A 24,190-nucleotide genomic window follows, 5' to 3' on the forward strand; every position below is an offset into this window, starting at 1 on the left:
AAGAAAAAAAAATGTGTATGAATGAGTACAAAGCTGTCAGATGCCATCACTACCGAACTCAACACAAGTGTTATTTGTTGTGTAATCTACTTCATCACCTCGCTCACTGCTAAAAGCTGTAAGGTCTGCGTTGGTGGGTTTATTATAAAGAATCCCATCGTCAGGACCTCAAGTTGAAAAACAAATGAACTGCCAGTACGAAAACATGTTGCACTAAAAACGCTTGCCTTTTCAAGCAAATGTTTGGGTGTGTTTTGATGTGCTACATATTTTTCATCTCAGTAGTGTCAAAGTAATACTTACTTTTCTATGTTGCTGATTCATCAATGGAACTGAATTGCCTGCTACTTTTAATCAAATATAAAGCATCTTCTGGAGTCAGACAGAGTTATCCCATTGTGTCTTTTTGTACCACAAGAAGCATTGCAGACAGTGTACTATTTTTTGGCACAATGTATCAAAAAAATGTGGAATTCATGACAGCCGAGGTATAAACCACTGTTAAACTGGGATTTAGTTTAAATTACTGCACTGCAATGGCAGCTCCTGTGGTTACATGGTACATATTGTAGCTCTGCCAAAATGCATAGCTCTGAAATCTGTTTTCTCAGCCAGTTTGTCCACCACCTTGTTCCACACTGAAATTCCTCCACAACTGTTCACGATGATATACTTTTTTTATACACATTCATGCTACCAGAAAAATGGTGGTAATGCTATTTTTGACCTTTTCACACGTCATTGAAGTGCTAAAGTTGAAGCCCAAGTGATACCTTGTGTTTAGGTTGAACACAGAAACGCTTGCATGGAAACAGGGAAAGCTCACGGACGGAACATGGTAAACAGTATATATACTATCTAAACGCTCCCATTAGCATTCAACTCAGAGTAGCACTGAGCCTCAGTGCAGCCTCACAGGGATGCCCACTCGCCTATAGACCCTTATCTTCACTCTACAAAAAGACCACCATTAATTTGAAATGGTGATGAATATAACTTGGGACACTCTTTGCTCATAGAACGTGTGGCTGCGTGTGGCATCTGAGATATGTTGCATTGAATTTTTATATCCTTTCTGGTAAAGAATTCATTCCCGTCACCCTGCTCCTTGTCTGAGCAGATCCTCTGCCATTTGTTCCATTGTTCAGATTCATAGTGTGAGAAGTTTGAGAAGAACTTCATACTTTGGATCTACAGCATGTATTTGCTTTGTTTATGTAGCCAATGATAAGCAGATGTCTGATCGTGCAATTCTGAGAGAAATCACTTGGTTTTTTTGTCGGCGCCAACTAACATTGCTAACAGGACTTTACTGTCAGCTTCTCCGTTACACAAATGCTCGAAGCAAAAGAAAAAAGTGATAGATGTCCTGAGGGTAATTTCATTATTGATTCATTTGGCTAATTTCTGAAAATTTCAAGTCTGCAAAATGGGTTGTTTGTTATTCAGCACGATTGAAATGGGGATGCAGTTGAATAGAAAGTAAATCAGTCATTAGCAGTGGCTAGGCCTTTCTCCACGCTCCATTTCACATTGTTTCAGCAGAGTGCCAGGAGCGGGAAATGATCTGGCAACGACCATTTTTCACAGGAAGGAAAAAGTGTTAAATAAATGATCAGTGTTTTATTTCTTCAATCAATCTCCGTAATCCCGCATTGATAGGCACCACCTATGTATACTTTAGTGTGCTGCTGGTATTACTGAGAGGACTACACCGGCATTGTTTGGAGAGGACTAAAGGGTTTAATGGCGATTTAGAAAAATGCTGGGCGTCTTATGCATGAAAACAAAACCCAGAGTCGAACATCCTTTAGCTTTTGAATGTCTGTCGGTAACACTATTCCCTCCTGGACGTTTCCTCCTGCCAGAGTAATCTGTCATGGGCAAATCGCTCCACCCAATGCAATTGTACACACAACTGCCAATTATGACCGATGGAAAGACAGCCAAATTCGTTAAATCCATGAGTCATGCCATAAAATGGATCCAGTTACAGCTCTTATTAAATCCTGGCATATAATGCAGATCTTTTCTCTATAGTTTTTTTCTCTTTAATAGCCTGTGCGGATCAGCAGGCAAAAAAGAACAAGTGTTAAGATTAGTTAATCGCCCTGGCATGCTAATTCAGAACACTGCTCCTGCTGAGCTAATGTTTTAGCAGCAGTAACAACCATGGGGCATGAGCGCTGTTGGAGTTTCTAAACTCTTTTGGATTGAAGTGGTGTAAAGGGATTTTTTTTTTTACTCTTAAGTTGTCAGAACTGGGCTACTTCTTTATATAAAACGGTTATGGATGATTAACCCACTTAGAGGGAGAAATCGGTCCTTATAGAACAAGAACGTCTGAACAAATTATTCAGTTTTTTTTTAAGCATTTGTTTTTCCAGATTTTGCCTGAACACTCTGAACACATACTGTGGGAGCACTTTCAGGCTGTTTATAACCGTACCAGACACAGGAACATGAACCCACAGAATTTGTGCTGAAGAAGAATAAGAGCCAGAGATTGATGGCGTGTCCCGATTCAGCTCTATTGTTACAGCATTTCGTCTATGAGAGGGGGAAACCACACCACGGCGTTGTCACAAATTGCACTGAAGTTTTTAGTGTGTCAGATGGTTTGTACAATCTTGTTTTGGTGGCCATAGAGGAGAGAAGCGTGCTTTGGTGGAAGTCTTTGTTTGAAGCAGTGTTCCCAAAAAAAAAAGAAAGAAAGAAAGAAACAATGGTGTCAGTTCAAAGCAGAGATGAAGAGCCGAGAGTCATTCAAACATCTCCGTGGCCTATTTCAAAGATTCATGTGCTACCTATTAATTAGGAGTTTAAAGTGATGGGGTTGTGTGAACTTGGCTGTCATAGGACTAACCTCCAGGGTTTAATAGAGGGCAATGAATCCTACTGTCCGGAGGCAATTCTGACTGTCAGATGTGATGAAAACCTGACAGTGACTGATGTGTAATCAGCCATGCTCACTCAACAGAAACCTGCCAGTGAAAATGAATTAGAACTAATGCACGTGGACAGACACAACAGATCAATGTGGCCACCTTCTAACTTATTAATGTTTAAGGGCAGCCTCATTACTTTTTTTTTTTTTTAATCATTAATTCCATGTCTTCCTCCACCTGTTTTATTTCCTCCCAGTTAATTTAAGACACTTACCTCTTATATCCTGTGTAGTTACCCTTTTATGTCTTGCCTCGTAAGCTTCATAGTCTATTCATTTCATCTGCTAAACCCAATCCACAGTAGCCTAAATATGTCTGGAGTCTTCACCCTTTCCATTACTTTCATCCTTTGCTAACTTGGCGGCGCACACACTGACATCACAGCTCATATATTAAGTCTTAAAGTAATCTTCATGCATGCAGGTGTCAGGGATTTTATTGATGTAGCTTCTCACAGTTGAGCAAAAATGGAGCTTGAAGTGAAGACCAACTTAAAATCAAATGTCAGAATGTTGGTTTCTGCTGAAGAGGAAAAAGTTGAACGTGACACCGATTGTGGTGTACAGCTACATGGGAAATGTGCACAGCATGGGGCATGCAAAACCTTGGAGATGTTACATTTTCTGGGAGTTTCCTCATCCTCTGTTTGACTTCTTCCCAAGCTCTTTTTAGGCTTTAGCGATACTCTGTTTGATGAACTTCTTACAAAAGCTACTTTACATTGTATTATTTAATATAGACAACACAAGTTGAAATTTTGAGACTGAAATAGTCTTTTCCCGCCATGAAGTCTTTCCCCTTTTTGAGACTTTGAAGTTTGAAGTTAAATTTTTCTATTAAAATAAAGACTTTTTCTTTAACTGAAACTGAAGCACAATGGAAACGAATTTCACATTAAAGGTTTATAACTAGCACAAGGAGAATTTATATTCACAGCCGTGTGGAGTGGTTGGGTGAAATGTGATTTAATCTTTGCACTCGGGGGATCATCCTCTGACAGTTTGAGAATCTCTGAATAAAAAGTTTTTACATTTAAAAACATAACCTTTTTTCATATTTCATTAACGTTGTGACAAGCAAACTTGAAATCTTGTTAAAGCACTTGTCCCGCATTACAATTTTTAACTTTTAACTTCAGCCCAACCAAACAAAATACATATAATTTGTGGGTTGTTCGGAAACCACAGCATTATTTTCAGTTTATTGGTGATTCTATTATAAACAGTAAACCAACAACTGGCAAGGGAGAAACACTGAAAAGATGTCACTCTGACACAGAATATCTTGACGGACATTTAAGTGTTATATTATTGTCAATAAAATGTTTGATCAAACATAATTATCTTGTATACTATCTGAATAGAACTATATGCAAATAAATATGAATAACTTTTATATAAAATGAAGAGTGGCCAGTATGCATTATGCTACTTGATGTAGACTTTATTCTTACCACTTTTAATGTGGATGTCTAGACTCTTTTACATCAATTAGCCCATCACAGCTTCTATTGTGTGACAAAAAGTCGTCATCTTCTTGAATTCAGACTCTGCTGCTGCCATTATTCACAGTGTGTACCTTTAGGATGAGTGTATGTTCATGTTATAAAAAAGGAAATGGCCCATCAATGATGATTAATATGTCTCTTTTGTTTTGTTTTTTTAAAGTTCAACTCTTTTTAACTAATGTAAAATCTATTTTTTTTTTTCTGAGCACACATTATCTTCAGTTTCAGTGTAAATTGAAATTATTTCTCAATCTAAAATTGGATAAAAACTGGTCCACTGAACCTGGCTGATATACCCTCTGAGCAGCTTGTCAGTAGCCGCTGCCAGGAAGCCACAGCATGCATTGGAATCTGCTTCAGCTCAAGCCTCCCAGCTCATCATTGGGCTCTTTAGCCCACTACTGTTTCCCCCGACAGTGTGTGGTTATCAAATGTGCTGAAAGATAGAAGGTGTTTACCTGGATTGAACACTGCGGAGCCGTATGAGCTAAATTCATCTCCATAGGTAGGCAAGCAAGCCCAAACAAACCACGGTGTATCGAAGAAAATCCTATTTGGAGCATTATCCAAAGCACTGAATCACAAAATGCAGGACCATTGTGTCTGAACTAAGCTCACCCAACTGCTCTGAGCATAACAAGGAAGTGACCATTCGTGTTGCTTTCCCTTGGAGATTCTCCTACTTTTTTTAAAGCCCGTCTTAGCAGTGCTTTATATAATTTAAATCCTCCCAGTGCCGAGAGACCGGTTCAATCCACGGCACCATTAGTGGGGTCCTGATGGTGTCCATGTGACCTAAAAACTGCAGAATATTGAGGATGCTGCGATTTGCATATTTATTTGTTATATATTTTTATTCGTACTGGATTCATATGAATATCCTGTCCAGCAGTGCAACAGTATTCATTCCATTTCTTTTATGCTTTCCCTTTCAAATATGATAAAGATGATCAGTGACTGCTTTGCGGAAAATGTTTTGAGAATTCTTCGATGCAAGATCGCAGCAGTGTTTGGGGTTGATGCCGTCATACTTTAGGGGATCTGGATTCTCTTGCCAAGCATGTGATAATTTAGATTTGAGACGAGCTTGAGAAAGAAATCCATAGATACTAATTGCACAGGGTTCCCATCTTTACGAGGCCAATTTACTTGTTAATTTAACACATCAAATGTATTCATTAAAGTTCCTTGTCTGAACAATTTTTATAAATATTATTAATGCCTATATGTAAAGGATTTCTACTATTTTATGATATCAAGTTGCTTGAATAACTTTACCTTACAAAGGAGCATCTGCTTAGAAAAGTGTCTTTTCCCAAATGGTATGTTTACCCTTGGGATGGGACACAAAACCAGCTGTGTATGACACTTCCATCTGTGCTTACATTAGTCAGGTCACGGTTTGTTTAGCATGAATGTGTTGTGCAAATCCTCCCCTCTACCCGTATTTTTTGATGATCAGTTTCTCTCCTTTTGTAACGGCACAAATTAAACTCCATCCACTATAAAATTGCATTTACAGGTCAAAGCCAAAGCATTATTTGTTTGCATTTTCTTTGTAGACAATCAGCAAAAACTGGAAGATCTGAAGATAATTTGAATCATTCGCATCATGCAAAACACGCATTCCCTTATGATACTAAATACTTTTTCAAAAGTAAGATTAAATTCCAAATATTTTTCAAAATTATCTTAAGTTGCATTTCTTTAACTTATATCACAGAAACTGCTTAGTTGTTCAAGGTCTTTCAATTTGTTTTTTGTCGTACTTACAGGACCTTTTAAATTAAACATGAGAACACTTCAGATCAGAAAACTACTCAGTTTTGCAGAGTGCAGTTGAAGCACATTAAGACTGGAGTGCATCTCAAAGAAGATCCTTCACACTTTTCCACATTAACTGTTATAATTATACGGTTGTGGTCATAATAATCCTCACCAAAGTGTGAAATGTGAAGGCCTAACACATGTTTGATTAATTTTGTAGCTTTCAAATGACTGCTAATTTCTTTTGTAAGATCTTCTGATCCATGCATGGAAAAATAATGCCTGTGTCAGTATGCAATCAGAAAATTGGGATCAATAGGGCTCAACAGCTTCGTAAGATGCAGCTGAACTGTTTTTGACACTTTCTTGCGATTAAAATTTTATATTATGCGTTTAAAATGTTTTAAAACTGCCACCTACAAGAATGAGATTAGATTCCATCTCTTGTATATGGTCTCGAGTTAATATCGATGAAGATCTGTGTCTCAACGATGAAATCCCATCAGCTCTGGTTGTGTGGTCACTTTGTGTCAAACTGACTGACTTCTTTTCTATATTGAGAATATATATTTATATATTAAATGCATACTGAGTAAAGTGGTCACATTGATGTGTTGATGACTTTTGGCACATGCACACAAGGAAATTGAATTTTTGACTAAACTAATCAAAGATTTGTTTTTTGAAACTCTAACTGTAAATATTCTCTCAATTTCTTCATCACACTCGGAACAACCATGCAGCCTTGATGTTGCTACTGTTGGGATTTATGTTTGGTCATTAGCATTAAATTACTCTAAGTAATAGATTACTGAAAGTAATAAATCACTGAAATTCACTAAATTATTAATGAAGTAAACTGACATTTACTCATTGACAACTCCTAAAGTAATTGATAACGTGATAACGTGATTGATAACGATACTCAATTGATAACGTGCATCTGACATGATACTCTGCATTCACACCTGTTTCAATTGGTTCCAAACATGAGGGTTGTATTTCCTTCTAGAGCAGGGGTGGGCAATCCCGGTCCTCGAGAGCCGCAGTCCTGCACGTTTTAGATGTTTCCCTGCTCAAACACACCTGTTATCATGATGAGGCTCTGCAGAAAGCTTGACAAGGAGCCACTAATTGCTGTCAGCTGTATTGATGTGAGGAGACATCTAAAACATGCAGGGCTGTGGCCCTCGAGGACCAGGATTGCCCACCCCTGTTCTAGAGTCACTGTCTCCCCCCTCCTGTTTTATGGCCTGTTCCATTGTTCACACACACACACACACACACACACACGTGTGCGCGCGTGCACACACGCATACGCACACACACAGACTGTTGTGAAAATTTGTTTTGTAAATGTTATTGAGTGTTGTCATGGGAATAAGCTGTGAATTGCATGTAAACGATACCTGCAGCCTGTTGCTTGCTTCATAATGAAGTTGCTTGCTTCATTATGATCGCACTACCTCCATCAATTATGTAATTATAGCTGTCGACATGAGCAGGAAAAGGATTGAAATATTGCATTAACTGGCTCACTTGTGGTGAAATGCAGGCAGGGGACCTTGCTTTTCAACAGATGTTCACAAAACCTCCTTCTAAACAAGCGGTGCATGCTTGCATGCATCTGATATTTTCTTCAAGTACAACTACATTGATGCGGTGCCTTCGGGAAGATGATGACATGTTTGTACAACTCTAATTCCACATTGCTTAGAAGTAGAAATGACGGTTGTAGACCTCATGCAATCCTGGTTTCTGATAAACTCTTATTCCTCTAGAGCGCTGTTTCTTTGAAGGGACGAGCACTGAGCAATGATTTCATTTCCGATGTCCTCCTCTTTCCCCCGTACATTTCACCACAAACAAATGTCAAGGACAACTGCTTTTTCCATGTGAAATGAACAGTTTCTAAGCTCTATTGATGTATATAGCATTGCAGCAGCAAGGCTGGATTCCTCGCTCCGTCTTTTACTTGGAAAGGCAACTCAAAAACATATTTAATATTCCTGATGTACTGGCAAGAGACTTTTTGGCTCATGAGCTCTTACATTGCTCCATGCGCAATTATTACTTTACCCTGTGTGCCTGTCATGAGCTAGTTAGAAAATTAAGTCTCTTGGTGTGGGAAAGGCTGAACCATCGCCCCCAGTCAAACCATCAGCTCTGATTATCTGTGATTTCACAGTGAGGAATAATAACCAGTTAGTTAAAATAATTTGATCTTCACTGTGAATATTTAGGCCTCGGTGCAGACGAGGTGCAGTCAGACTTTTTAATATTGCAACTGTAACAAAAAAAAAAAAAACAGCCCGATTTAAGATTTGCCTCCGCCATCTACAAAGTCAGCTTCTGCAGTGAAGTGTGGCTCCCAGCGCTCCTGCCATACTTGTAATGCTCCCTGAAAGTCCTGCTCTTTAAGCACGTCAAGCACCTGCTGCGACACGTACAAGATCTTCTCCAGTGTGTCAAAACAGCAGTGCCTCTGCCTAAGGTTTATCTTGGGAAAGGAGCTATTGTAGGTCGGGAAGGGGCATTGGGTAGAAGTAATCACATTGGTGCAAACCAAAATATTTTATGGAAGAAAGCATGCTCTTCCAACGCAGAGTGAGCAAGGACAGTGTCCTTATGGAGCACCAAGTTGTCATTGCAACACAGTTCAGGTCATTTGCTCTCAGAGTTGCTCCAGCAGACACCTCAGGACTTTTCTGTTAACAGTCTGACCCTGGAGGATGAATACGAGGTGAAGCACCTCGTGAATGTCAGAGAAAATGACATGCATGCTCCTGGCCACACTCCTGATCTGCTTTGTCTTCTTTGGGACTGCAGAGAAGGGGCTCCAACAGCAAAGAACAATGTTTGGTCTCTGGGTCACAACTGTATCCCAGCTCTTCACCACACTATTGTATTTTTATTCAAACTGTTGATGCACTGAAATAAATCATGTCTGGGTTTTTTTTTTTGTCACAGCAGGAGTTGGCTGAAACTTGAAAACCTTTGAATAACCCCTTTAAATTAAACAGAACTGTCTTCACTTTGGCAGACAGTCAACTTTCCCTGTACAACCATGTAATGTCACTTTCTACCGCATTCAAATGACAGCTACATTTAAGAAAGCTGCTGTCAGACATGTCAGTGCATTGAGAGCAAAGGAACACATCATCTCTTTTTTAGCCTCCTGACACATGCTCCTTCTGAAAACCTGCATTGATTTTATTTCTATTGATAGTATTTAAACCACATAGCAGGCTTTTAAATCAGAATGAGCCTGCAAAAGCCTTGAGATCATCTTGCAACTCTTTAAGTATGGCCATATGTACTGTCTAGACAAAGATCGAGAGGACACTAGGCTTTATTTATCTGTCTCGGGGATATTGACTTAAGTGAAGGCAGAGTTGAAGCTCAGCATCCTCCTTTAATGAAAAAGAAATGTAATTTATGCTGCTTAAATTTTAGCAACCTAACATTACGTGTTTGTTTTGAAACGTGCTTTCTTTCATGTACTCCTTTATTATTACAAATTCTTCTCATGATTAAGTGTCATATGAGTCATGTGACATGAGTTACAAGTTTGTAGGCTGTGCTTCGGTTGATATTATTGCTTTTTTTTTTTATTCCCAAACAGTGTGAGTCACATGGTGATTCAGATAATTTTTGAGCATGATGAAGATATACTTTGTCAATGATTTGTGTGTGAGCGTGGGCAGAGAATCACAGTTGATAAAAGGGACAAATAAGCAATCATCATATTTATCTTTGCTTCAGTGAGCTACAGTGCTGCTCCCTTGCTGTAAATCGCACATCACAGTGACAGCAAGGTACGGATTGACTCAAAGTTTATGCACTTGCGTACAGCACCGGAGTTAATAGAGGGATAAAAAAGGTTGTGATGTGCTAAGACAAATGCTTGAAATATCAAATCGCTGTGGAGAGACTGTCTCCACAGTTCATCACATCTGGTTTCTGCTATCAGTTTGTCTGCGTGGCTGTGATTTCAGATTGAATTAGACGGATCTGACCTGTGAAAGTCCTAATTAAAATCCCTGGACTTGCATTAACATGCATTGCTGGACTCTGCCCTACTTCCTACATGCTCTGAATGCTCATGACCACTTGACTCCAATTTTAAGACTCAGCAAACCCAGGAGAAAGAAACAGAGCTTTGTTTGAATAAAATCTTTTATTTAGGCAGCACACAAAAGAAAGGAGGGAATATATTAGAATAGTGAAACTGCATTATTTTTCTTTTTTGCAGGTTTTGTTTTCTCTCAAGATCGTGGTTTGCATTTACGTTTGATTTTGCATTTGTGTCTGTAGGTTGCACATTATCAATTCTAAATGAGTAATCGAGTTAATTTTCAATGAAAGAAGTAGCAGAGCAGGGGTTAGATATCCTTTATCCTACCTTCAGTAATGTTCCTCAAACATTAAACAGTTTAGCATTCAAACAAATAAGTAAGATTTAAGCGAATTTGGGATTTTTTATTTTAAAATCTATAGTGTATTACACAAAAAAGGGGGTCAGTCTGATCAGAGTATCCATTCTGAAATAAGAACAGTCAATAGGAACAATGACAACTCGCAATCAACAATATTGTCTCAAAACAACTTAATGCTCATGAGTTTATTATTTGGTAATAACAAATTATTCCCAAATAATACACTCCTAAGACCAGGGTAAGTGCAGTGGTCAGCTTTACAGGAAAAACAAGAATGAAAAATCACCAGTTTGAATCTGGGGAGCTTTCCAGAAGACGTCTGCATATGTGGAGTTTTTGTGGATTTTTGTCTGATTTCCTAAACACTCCAAAGACTTTCATATTAGGTTAATTGGTGGCAATAAATCACATGCAGGTGTAATTGTGTGTGTGACTGAGAGTCTTTCTGTGTTTGCCCTGTGATGGACTGGTGATGCAGGATGCACCCTGCCTTCACCAGGTCACAGCTCTAATCGACCCAAACCCCTGAGTAGGCATAAAACATGGATGGATGGTTACACCTAAACTACCTGTGTTCAATACAATAAATAATGTATTAGACAAACTGTTGCTTTTATTACTTTAGCCACCACACTTATAACAGTAGAGCCAAGCTACAGATGCACCTTCCTGCAACAGAAAGTGAAACATCCATACAGCTGAATCAACACTTTACTAAAATTAATCAAAATAAAGTTAATTATATTCCCTGTGATGTATTGCAGATATGTTGATTGCATTATACTACAACAGTCTTAAAGAGCTGCGCCTAATAATCCAGAAACGGATTGTTTCATATTTGGAAAATAAAAAGTTACATTGTGCCCGACTGAGGGAAAAACTTGAACTTGTTGTTGACTTCATCAGTTATTTAGAGTTTAGTTCTATAGAATAGCAGAGCGAGTGAACTCTGGGCTACCAGTGAACCCTCGCCGTTCAGCAGCATCGACTATTGTGGCTGCAACAGCAGCACAGATGTGGTGGAGGCAATAACTATTCGAGCTGAAATCTCATTGCCCTGGGCACTAATGTGAAGACACAGTTAGATTCTTCACAATTCCTTCTCAACATATTTTGTGTGCCCATGTCAATTTTTATGTGTAGGTTTGCATTTATTTATGAACAAGTGTTTTACTGCTATAGTAGAACTTGCTGTGCTGCGACTGAACACTTGACACTGTTTATGTTGAACATATATTATTTTATACACACTTTATACTTTCGTAGGCAACACTTCCAATACGAATCATAAGTTGAGTTATTTATTTGTATGAATTATCCTTCCTTGCTTATACAGTTTACCTGAAGCGTTGGGTCCTCCAGCCTCTCAGTTGTCAATGTGGACCATGTCAAAGTCGCATTACTTCAGTTAAATGTTAAACGTGGTATCAAGTAGCTGGTCACATACTGATCCGATCCATATTTTCTTGTCACTGGCCGGTAGCTGTGGGCGATTGAATCATAGCGGTACCAGCATGCGTTAAACCTAACCAGCTTTGGTGTCTCTATGACAGGATTACCACATCAAATGTGAGGGCAGTCTCCTGCAGTGGTATCCCGTTGGTACAGACGCTTTCATGTCCCGTTAAGACCTGAGGCTTTACTGGATGCACTCAACCAAGTCCCCACGGTAACTAGGACATGATGGCGATTGGATGTGTATTATGTGTAGACTTAATTACATGTGTGGGGATCTTTAAATTCTGTCTTTTTTTAGGGAGTGTTGCAAATGTTCACAGGCAGTTAAAAGGATTTACATCAGTTACAACAATAATCTTTGGAGAAATATATTAATTTCTTTTTATGAAGAGAGATTGAAGATGCTCTTGAAGAACAGAAAAATAACATAAAGTAGATTTAGCCTTAACAGATTGTTTCAAGGTTAGAGTAACAAGAGAATGTCTCAACAGACACTTGGTGAAAGGGAAGATACATTTTGGAGGTCATCAGTCCTTTGGTCCAAAATGTATTTTTAGTTAACTTGGAGATATTTAAAAATAATGAGTGCAACACAAAGTGATTTGCATTACAATACATTTTGGGATATACGGACATGGAAGTGCACATTTTCACTAATATATTTGATAATCGTCATACAAATACATAGTTATGGTCATTTGGAAATGCAGCAGCATAGGTGGACAAATTAGTTTTAGTACTTCATGATCACTTTATCACTTCATGAAGTCTGCGCTCATGTGGTTGGTTGAAAATGACATCAGATTAACACCTGAGGTGTTTGTGAAATTAATCATAACGTTAAACTCAAATATCCATAAATTAATGCAATGTGAGAAATACACAAAATTAAAGACACTTAAAAACAAGCTGTTATTTATACACATTCAGCAATTTGAATAAAAATGTGGAGACAATTTAAAGTTTTTAATAAATATTACTAATACTTTTGAACAAACATGTATTTTTTAGCATCTTGGTGTATATATTTATTACATGTTGACTTTTTGGAGGAAATGCAAATATTATTGGTATGATTTGTGCATACCTTGAAAATAGGTTTGTGATCTTTATTCATATTCAATCTACAGTATTTATCTCCATCACTGTTGTACTGATATTTTTAATGAAATTTGTTTTGACATATTTATGATTGCAGATCTATTCTTTTTAGACACATTCCCTAAAAAAATATTGGTTCAGACTACCTCTGTAGCTTCTTGCAAGCTTAACAGCGACTTCAGCATAAACAGTAAATTGATTTAGTTGGGACAGTGGCATCTGTCACTACAGACTGCTTTGTTTATAAAAATAACAAAATGAAGAAATCATGAAGGTTAAAAGTTAATTAGAGTTGCATTTCCTGCATCTTTCAAAGCAGCAGCCTACCATGGCTTTGCATTATGTAGTCAACATTTCCTATGGAACAATATATCGTATGCAGGTCAGGGGGAGCTCAACATATCTGTTGTCAAGTCAAATATGTTTGTTTAGCCAGATTTCACAAGAGCTTTCCAAGCACACAACACGAACAGATGCTAAGCCAGCATAAAGTTTTTATGAACGCCGGGGAATAAAATTCCCCACCCTTCCCAGGGCCAAAAAAAAAAAAAACACTGGAGGAGTAATGTAGTGCAGTGTGTGCTGTAGGTGAGAAAAGGGCAATTGTTAGACATGAGAGGAAAGTTGTAACACTTACTAGAAATGTAAAATTCAGCAATGGGATTATATTTGCACAAATGGATTAAAACGGATCCAATACTAATGTAGAAAATCCTGTGGGTACAGGGTGATGAATCCAATAAAAAATGCTAATCCATTGAGACTATTTAAAAATCAGTGTGTCACTGATGTTTTAATTGCCAGGTATTTAGGAGAGAGGTTTCCAAGATATATTTTTACCACAAAAGCACAAGTTTTATGACTTTATTTTGGTCTTCAAAATCTATTATTCCCAACAAGTGATAACTCACATCTGGATGGCTCATACTACAACTCATACCTGCCTTTATACAAAGTATGAGTTATAGTATTCAAGGATCTTTCAGTAAATCCAACTGAATGAATACCGACTACTAGGGGCCCCTTATAAACAAATGTTGTAGCTCACTGGGTTATTACCTCAGGCTTGATTGAGATAACCTGATAGCTTCTGTTCTCTTTCTCTCTCTCTGAGCTCCTGTCTCCTCCGGTCTCTGAGAGCAAAGAAATCAGTCGCACATCCTGAACTAACCGCCAACCACAGATGCACTTTGTAAAACTTGCTGCAGCATGCATAGTGGATCTGCTATTGACAGATGATACCTGCTCAGCTCTTCTTTATATGAGCATGAACCAAGCTACTGCATTGTGCATATTAATTTTGTTTAGTTATATGACATATTAATATCTCTCTCTCTTAACTAAAGACACAATTTCAGATGTTTTTTTTTACAAGTTATTTCACATACCTAAAATGATATCAGCTCCATAATCAATGGAGCAAAATAATAAAAGATATAGTGTCTTTTTGTTGAAGAAATATCTGACTAAGCAACGTAATATCTACCCAATTTCCTGCAGGAAAGAATGATAATGAGCGCTTTATCATGTTTGGGGGTTTAGACAATCCCACTTTTAATAAAGCATCTTTCTCCGTTTTTTTTCTCCATAATAAACAAAAAAGCTGCACACTTACAAAGATATTAGTTAAACAAACAAGAATAATCAACACTTCATTTGGTAAGTGATTTTCTTCAATTCCTCTGAAAAGCAGCACCTGAGCATTTTGTGAGCAGATTAGAAGTTATGCTGTTCCTTGCTGGTGTGTCAATGGTTTTAAATTCAGCAAAAAGAAAAAAAGGTGTGTTGGGGTAGAATGTGAGCAGTGGGGTTTTAATAAGGCAACCCTACTACAATTCCTGTGTATTTATGACAAACTACAGTTTGAACTTGAATTTCACTGTGATTGTATTACAACCTTTGGCATTCTTAGTATTGTACAACATCCTGCAATTTCTTTAAGACCTTCATGATGAAAAATCATCTGGCGGTTTTGAAATGCCCCAAGTGCTTCTCATTGCTACTGAATGCCTGGTTGTTTTTGCTGTATTGTACAATGAACTTCAGTAGAGCAACTCCCTAATTTGGGAATATGGAGAGTACTCTGGAACTCATCCGTTCCACGTGTCCTCATATGCACTGAATATATGGATTCGAATCAGTGATGCAACAGCGGGCAGGAGAGTGAACTGACCTGTCTGTAATGAAACCATTCTCTATCTTCTCTCCTTCGAGCCAAGTGTTCCTGCTCAATGAAAAGGAAAAATACTGAAAATCTCCGGTCAAGGCTGCTGGTCAAGCAGAGCCATGAATGTATAGATCAGTGGGTGATAAGTTCCATCCCCCCACCTCCAGTAATGATATTTTTCGAAAATTCTCCAGTTCATGCCGTATACTGACTATACAGTATATGTCAGCAGGTACATGTTATGTGAGGAAACATTTCAGCCATCACAATTTACATCTCAGTCACTCCTCTCTCGTGAATAAATATAGTCAAAGTTAATAGTTGTTCATGTTTGTTAACAAGGTTTCTACCCAAGTTTGGTGCTTGGGTCTATCTTCACACAGCTGTCTGATTCGAGGACTTCAGTCCAGATGGGCAGCCTCTCAGCTGAGAAGTGATTTTTATTATGACAGGGCTCAAAGTCTTCATGCTCACATGTCTGTTTTGTACGTCTGCATGCCATGTAATGTCTTTCGATACATGCTTGGACATCTGGCTAAGAACTATTCATAATTGAGGCTTTGCATTCAGTGAAATGTTTTTGAGATATGTGGTTGTTTATTGTAGAGGACAGATTTTATTGCCATCTATGTTTTACAGAGCTTGTAAAAACTACTTTCAGCTGCTCCAATTGGTTGAAGTCCAACACAATGTTCTGAAAAATTGGACACACTCAAATAAGGTTTTTGCTCATCAACATTCCTCCTTCTTGTCAAAACATATATTAACACTCATAACACATACACACAGACATCTATGTATATTCAACCCTTTATTGCGTAAATGAACAGATTCAGTAGCTTCAACATTTCTTCCTGTTTCTTTCAAATGAATAATTCTTCACTCGACATTAACAAATTGCTATGTTAAAAATTGACATAACGCCTGTTTCCTGTACACCTGTTTGATGAATTCAACATAGAAAATACAACAAAGAAACCTTTCAAGACATTGTATCGTATCTAAATGGCACCAAGGGGTGTTTACCTACAATGAAATTAATAGATATTGAAATATCCTGAGAACATATCCTGTGTTATTCTGGTCTGATAAAGAACCTATTAAGAGTTAAGTGAAGGAATAAATGTACTTTAGTAAGAAACGATGTCAATTCCTTTGGAATGATTCTTTAAAATTAGTTGGTTTTCTGCAAAATTGCTTATTAAATGTTATTCATTTATTTATATCAGTCCTGACTGTAAACAAACACAAAATGTATCAAATGTATTCACACAGCTAGTTGTATATGTTCTTAACTTTAATAACCTGAATGAAGTTCAGTTATACCTAGTCAAAGCTCCTTATTAATGTGCTGAATCGAGAAGTTTGTGTAAAATGTAGATCAAACATGCTGAACATTCAGAGTTTGACATCACTGTTCTTAACAGAGCTCAGCTCAACCATATTTTTAGATGTCTGGAGTTAAAGGCTGCGGTCACTGATAGTATCTGTGCTGAGTGAAGTACTCCACTGCAAAAGTTTGATTCTCCTTTTTGAAAGTCACTCTCAAGCAGATTTACTTTAATGTGTGAGGAAATTATGATCCTGCTTGATCCAAAAACATTTTCTGAGCTCCAACTCGAAGAGCACTATCGTGACATTAGTAAAGATGCCTTTATGAACTCCAATTTAAAAAGGTTGATAATAGGCAGCCCAACATGATACACTCATATGACTGATAGGCTGGCACGTTCACTTGACAGAGTGAAAACATAAAGGAGGTTGAACTTGTGCTTTGCTGCAAATGTTGGTTTTTTTTGGTTTTTTGTAAATGGTTTATTTGACACAACAGTGGACAGGAGCTGTTGGAGGCTGAAGGCGGTTTCAAAATGTCAGAAATGTTGATAAAGCAAAGTAGTCAATCCTCAGCTGCACAGTTTTGTCAATATATCATATAAAATGCAATCATTTAATCAGATACGTACAGCACTGCCCATCTTCAACATTGAGAAACTCCCAAAACTAATTATCGACCCTGGGTCCTGTGGTTGAGATGCCCGAAGTTCTGGGATGGTTTACTAGAACTTGGGTAAAGTTTCTGTGGTCGAAATGCAGCTTTTAGCCCTTGTGGCAGCCCAAACCCTCAGGGTCTATTAGTTTTCAGGATCCAGCAGGCAAAAGTATCACTGAATCATACCACTATCCTCCCCTGAACATATTGCAACTCTGCTTTTATGTTCAGTTTTCTTTTGAAATAAAATTCTGCCTCTCTCCTGTTGTGCTCCTTGCCATCTTTGAAATATGTGTTTCATAATATATCAAGCCAAATTATATTATGAATACATTTGTTGATATTATTGTCAAAACACTCCTTTATAAAAGAGGTTTAGTTCTTAGAATACATATGGACAAGAAATTATTTTCACAATCAAACATTATAAGAAAAACACAATCTCACAAATGTATTTTAAATTCACTTCAGTGCAGCTTGTGTAAACATCATCACGATTACCATCTGTGCCAAAATGACATAAAGTGACACAAAGTGCTTGTACATGATGAGTCCTCATGCTTTTCGTCCCCAATTTGGTGATCAACCACTAAAACTTCAGTGGAGTCCAGATGGAACCAGTCGGGGGTGACCGCTCATGCCAGATATCAAGTCTGAAACCCCAAGTCTGTCTTGTATGAATCAGAGATGAGCACAGTATGGATGGAAATGGACAAGAGGCAATATCGTAGGACAAAGAACTCCGGGCAGCCCAACAGTACGACTCTCCTGATGGAATAGATGAACAGAAGTGGGCCTGTGCAACCACACAAACTTGCTGCCACATGAATGTTTAAAATCACAATGTGCCACACAGTTACAGAGAGATACAACTACTGAGGTCTGTGTTCATGCTTGTTTTATTATTTATTTGTTTCTAGACCACACACACAAACACATGTACTTCTGTTTTGTGTTGGGGGGGGGGGGTTGACGTAAAGAAATGCTGTTTTCACACTGGTTGCTTTTTTTCTGTACATTTTAAATAAGGTGTATGAAACAAACTTAGTATTCATTCAGGAGAACTGCTCACGACAGCCTGTGAGGCAATTCATTTTTCACCCTCGCTTCTCAACTATTTTCCCCCCCAAAATTAACGATCTAATATCTTCCCCCCCTGCTGTTTTGGCCCATGGCAGGTGAACGACATCAAAGAGGAGTTGAAGGAATCCAAGAGGTTTTGGTCGAAGTTGCCAGATGACATCTGTGCCAAGGGCAAACTCACAGAGTCTGATGAGGAGCAGTGCTGGAACAGCCACACGAAGGGCAGGTAAGGATGACTCTTCATCATCACAATAACGTGGCACACTACTCTCCCGTTATCACATTTTGCCTGCTAGGGATTAAGATAACCACACTCTGTACCCAGATTAACTCTCTCTCTGTGAGTACAATGGTTAGTACTTAAATCAAGAACTTTTAGAGTGTGTGAGCTCCGAGGCTCTAATACCCGGGGGAAGACTGTGGAGTTTCTACCACCTCTTGTCGCCAGTGCAGCTTGCAGAGTAGCACTGAGCTCCCCAGTCGATTGGTCAATGAGGTTCTTTCTCTGACAGTGAACAAGAAATGCTGGCACAGAAAATGTATCAGGCCATCACTTTAGCCTTCTCCAAGTAAAAAAATCACCAGATGGTCCAATAAAAGACATTTGTTTGTGCCAATACCAGTTTTTAGCATTGCTCTAAATCCGGTAGGTAAATTGATAATAAAACATCACCAACAGGCTCACTGATAGAAGTGTTTCCCAAAATCGTTGTCCTCCACTCATTTAAGCACACATTATGCCAACTTCATATTGCACTGATTTTTACACATACACAAAGTGTAAACAAGACTACACTGACTGTGGCAGTTAAGTGACACTTCGTCATCAGTGGCACAAGGTGTTTATCACATGGAGGAAATGACTGCATCATTGCACAGCAGTACAATTTGGTTTCATGGTTTTGAAAACACAACTAAGTAAAAGCAGAAGGTGACCAGTCCTGACATGAAATATTGTCTAAAATCTTGTTTTACAATTGTGCTCTGTCTAATTCAATAACAACAATGGCTTTTGCGCTACGTTCTACATTATCAGCCTATGTTCTAACATGCAGAGTGTTTGCAGAGAGCAAACATAGAGGGTCATGGTCAAATGCAAAGGTGTGGGTGAAATTGACACAGTGGATTCGCATAAGGTTGATATTTAAACCCACAATGGCTGTAATAGATAGATATTGTCACGGTAAGAAACTGCTTCATTGAGAGAAAGATGATGAATAAAAGTGACATTAAAAAAATTGTATTTGATTCAACTTTGTCATATTTTCATCACTTTCGCTGTCTGTAAGCACTTCACACTACCTGTCACACACACACACACACACACACACACACACACACACACACACACACACACACACACACACTATAGCAAGGGACCTGCCCTCCTTTGGAAGCCACTTGAGCTTCTGTGTCTTGCTCAAGTACACTTCAATTCTGTGCAGGCAGAGATGGGATTGAACTGCCAACTGAGGGATTGGAAAACACTCTGCCCTACCGCTTGAGCCACAGCTGCAAATAAACACATTACAAACAATACCAGATATAAAGGCAACACTGAAAGCAAATTAATTTGACTAATATATAAATGTGTCAAGGTTACAATGAATGGATGAAAAATAGAGAGGGGTGCTTCATTTTTCTGTTAGCATGTAATTTCTCTTGCAGTGTGTTGAGTTCTATCAAATGACCCACAATAGATTTGCCATGAATACACACAATAACTTTTCTTAAATGTGTTATTCGGGTATAATCATTTCATTTCTTACTTTAAACTTCCTATGCAGAATTACATGTTTTTGGTGCATTGCATTGTTGGGCTTGGTTTAGAAGGAATAATGTAATTTTAGAAGTGCTTTCAGGACTATACCATGGGAATAGTTCATAACTCTTGTTCTGGGGTTTCACTGTCTAGATATTTCCCTGAGGTGGTGAAGGAGGGTCTAACCAACCAGGTAAACAACCCAGAGGTGGATGTGGACATCACTAGACCTGACACACTGATTCGACAACAGATCATGGCGTTGCGTGTCATGACAAACAAGCTCAAGAATGCCTACAATGGAAATGACATCTATTTCCAGGACTCCAGTAAGTTCTCCCATCTCTGAGGTGTTTGAACATACAGGTAGAAGATGTGTAGCAATGAATGCAATCCGGAAAAGCTCATCTCACGTCATGTTTGTTTTGATTTGAACCAAATGAAACTACGAGCCACACTGACAGAACTGTTGCTACCAAAGTAAGTTGTTATTCATGTAGGACCTCATCACACAACTCCACAAGCTGTTCAGTGCTGCACTGAGCGCAGACTGACATTATTAGGTGGATAAATAGCTCGAGGTGTGACGATGCAGACAATGATAGACAATTGCGCCTATGTTCAGGAAGACATACAGTCCAAACGATGCCATGACAGGAACCAATCCTTCTGATTTCATGGATCTGCGCGAGCTGACAAGATGGAAGAAATTCTTTAAGCCACCAACCAAATGTGTGTCTGCTCAACTTCTGCCACTAAAACTTTTACTTTAGCTTCATTCTTGCTGCTGTCACATTTGTTTTTCTGCTCGGAGAGGTGTCTTCGTCAACACCAGAGAGCCATTGGCAGAGCCGCCGAGGCTGTCGCGTAGGTTAATACCTGGTGGCAGCATGCTAGAAAAGAAGCAAGTAAACAATAGTGCTCTCTGCTGTGCTTTGTTAGGGAAATGTCAGGATTCCTTATCATAATTCACCCATCCATCCTTCCACTATACTGCTTTATCCAATTCTGCGTCACTTGAGCAGATCCTAGATGACTGAAGGCGAAGTCAAGATACACCTCGGGCCAATTCATAATTACTCATTAGCCTCAAGTGCATGTGGCTGTACTATGGGAAGAAACCGGACCTCTGGCACAAAGAAAGCATGTAAACCTACAGAAACATCCCATGGCCTGGATTTGAACCAGGGACTGGGAAGCTATGAGGCAATCATAAGTCTTTTTGGTTAAATGCATAAAATATGAAATATGTATGTCATAACTAAAAGACTAAAAGGCCTACACAGCCAAGCACTTGAGATCGGTTAAATAAATAAACAACACTGAAGAGCAGATCTGGTCATGAAGGCACAGTGAGCCTCTTTCACGCTGAGCTTTGTGGTTAACATTGACATTTATCTTTGCACCTCTGAATACCAGCAAACTGTCTTCACTGCACGTTTTAAGAGAAGCAGAGTCCAAAACAAAGGACAGTATCATGGCCCATTAGCTTTGTTGTACCACTTTTATCTTTTCTGTCAGACTGCCTTTGAATTGGAAGACAGTTTGTTTTTTTCTGCATACAGTTATGAAATTATGAGACAGTTTTCTGTGGTATAAACCCGGCTCTGGATTAAACTGTGGAAATATTGTGCTGTCAGAAATACTAGCAAGTTTGTCAGTTTTCCAGCTATGTTAGTTCACCGACTGCAGACGCCATGTAAATAGTCACCCCAAGGTGTTCTATTTATGCAGAAACAGATCTCAGCCTTCAGTTCTGATCTTCGGTGCCCCGTTCTTCTCCTAATGCACCGTCACATCTGCAGAAATGAACTGATACACCTGTGCTAGTCGGCATTCTATCTGTGCAGTTCACTCAAGAAATCCTAAATATTCCATACAATTCATGTTAAGATGTGAAACTGGTCTGTTGTATGTCATGTTTGGCAGCAATATACTGAATATTGTGTTTCTTCTTTTTCTACAAAACACTCCAAAACTCTGCCCTCTGCAATTTAAAATGACAAACACTCTGTCGAGTTCTCTGGTGAAATTTGGTCAGCACCCTAAAGTAATTTGGTTAACCCGACCTGTAAATTCAGCCTTCTTTTTCTTTTGTAATTACTGTTGTGAAGCTTTCCCTGTCAAATTTGGCTGATTGTATTTATCCTTGGATGGAAAAACGGGGTTGTGACTTCACTGTCTCTGTCTTCGTTACAGAGGAAATGTGTTTAAATGATTACTTTAGCCAACTAACTCTACTGGGTTAATTAAATTTTTTAGAATTAACTTGTCCCAATGTCCAAGGCTGGATTAGAGATTTTCACATCTCCTTTACTCGTTAAACTGAATGTATCAGCTGAATCTGACAGTATTTTGTTTTTCTTTTTTTCATGCAAGCTTTACTTAATTAAATTTTGTTTTGTTTCAGGTGATGAGGGCAGTAGCTCTGGCAGTGGCAGCGGCTGCTCTGATGGCTGCACAACAGAGTTTATTTATGTTGGATCAAAGGCTCCGGTGATCAGGGCCGACAGAAGCGACGAACACGCAGCCGCTCCTGAGGGGAAGTCACTTTCTCGCGGACCCTCCACCGTGCTGGTGTTCAGTGCCCTTACACTCCCACTTTGGGCAATGCAGACTCAATGGAGATAATACAGAGTTGCCTGATCACTGACTTGATACTGTAAACACAACAGTATGTGAAATAGCAAGTTATACTGCTGTTTTCCTCACTGGACATGTAGAACCTCCTGGAAACCTGTCGAGAATGGCTTACTGTATGGTACGGTAGGACTGGAAGTGAGTGCAGTGCTGCATTCTGCTTGTCCCCCAAAGAAAGCCCGGTGCCATCAGTGAACCAGCCTTCACATCTCTGAAAAAAAAAAAAAAAAAACCAACAACAAAAAAAGAAAATGTGGTGTTTTCTCATTATTCAAAAGTGAGTTTGGAAAAAGATGTTTCCCCTTTAAGAAATGAAACCGCCAGAAGACGTTTCTGTGAGTGATTTTACAGATGAAGGGGAATCTATTTTTCTTTTCCTTTGTATGATGAAGTGAAAACAAGACGGCAACTATTTTATCATGTTTGTCTTTCCCCCCATCAGACAAAAGGAGAAAGATGTACTGTGTGCATGCGTGGATATCATGTTAACTGACAAAACAGTTTTAGGGTTTTGTCATTTTGTCATTTTTTTTTTCTTTTTTCTAACGCAGGCGACACAGTTGGGGGTTGTCTGGTAAGGATTGTACAGTGCTAGCAGGTCACTTGGTTTCCCGTTCGGTCATATGGGCGTGGCTTCAGGAAGCAGCAGGTCTTACAGCCACTTTATTGTTGCACATTTGATTATCTCTCAGAAAGTGCCAATGTAATGCACTAAGAGAACCTCTTTGCACAGATTATTTTTGTTGGCTTCATAAGTTTATAAAGCAACAGGAAACGCATCCCCATAAAGAAGAAGATCTATATTTTTCAGATCATTTCACTGATTGTATTGTACTTTTAAGCAGTTACAGTATGTATTTCACTGGAGGGTACTGTAATGTAAGTTTAGTGGTTCAGTCATAAGCTACATTTGTTTTTAAGATAACTACCATTTGTTTAAAAAAATATTTGACCATATGTAAAATAAAATAAGAACATTTATTGCAACACAAAGCCATTATACTACAAATGCCTGCTAACAATGTTGAGTTACCTGATTTACTCTCTTCCTGTTTGGAAATTACGATGCACTTACATGGTTTCTTTTATAATCAGAGTTCAAAGCTGATGAATATCAGCTATATAGTGATTTTTTTTTTTTTTTTTTAAATCCAAGTGGTAAATTTTTTGTTGATTCCCAGATTTTAAAAATTTAGAATTATGATTTATTTTGTAAGCTTTTTAGTTATTTGTTGACATATGGGAATTGTTAGAAGTTGTATCCCGACACTATGAGAAGCTTTTTTTCTTTCTTTTTTTTTTTTTAAAGCACCACACTGAAATTTGCA

The 24,190-nt window shown here is 38.5% G+C and overlaps 1 protein-coding gene across 1 annotated transcript in view; it reads left to right on the plus strand.

Annotated features, from left to right (window-relative positions):
• LOC308132308 (glypican-6-like) overlaps positions 1–23,311 on the plus strand; it is a gene marked incomplete at its 5' end in the record, with an annotated part of 129,090 nt that extends 105,779 nt beyond the window's left edge. Inside the window, 3 exons of the mRNA XM_080499358.1 lie at positions 18,556–18,686; positions 20,376–20,551; positions 22,633–23,311. Of these exons, the coding sequence (XP_080355484.1) occupies positions 18,556–18,686; positions 20,376–20,551; positions 22,633–22,853 (528 nt within the window). The 3' untranslated portion in view covers positions 22,854–23,311. The remainder of the gene's footprint in view (positions 1–18,555; positions 18,687–20,375; positions 20,552–22,632) is intronic.
• Positions 23,312–24,190: the final 879 nt, after the last annotated feature.

Source organism: Blennius ocellaris, assembly GCF_963422515.1.
Source record: "Blennius ocellaris genome assembly, chromosome: 1".
Taxonomy (NCBI): domain Eukaryota; kingdom Metazoa; phylum Chordata; class Actinopteri; order Blenniiformes; family Blenniidae; genus Blennius; species Blennius ocellaris.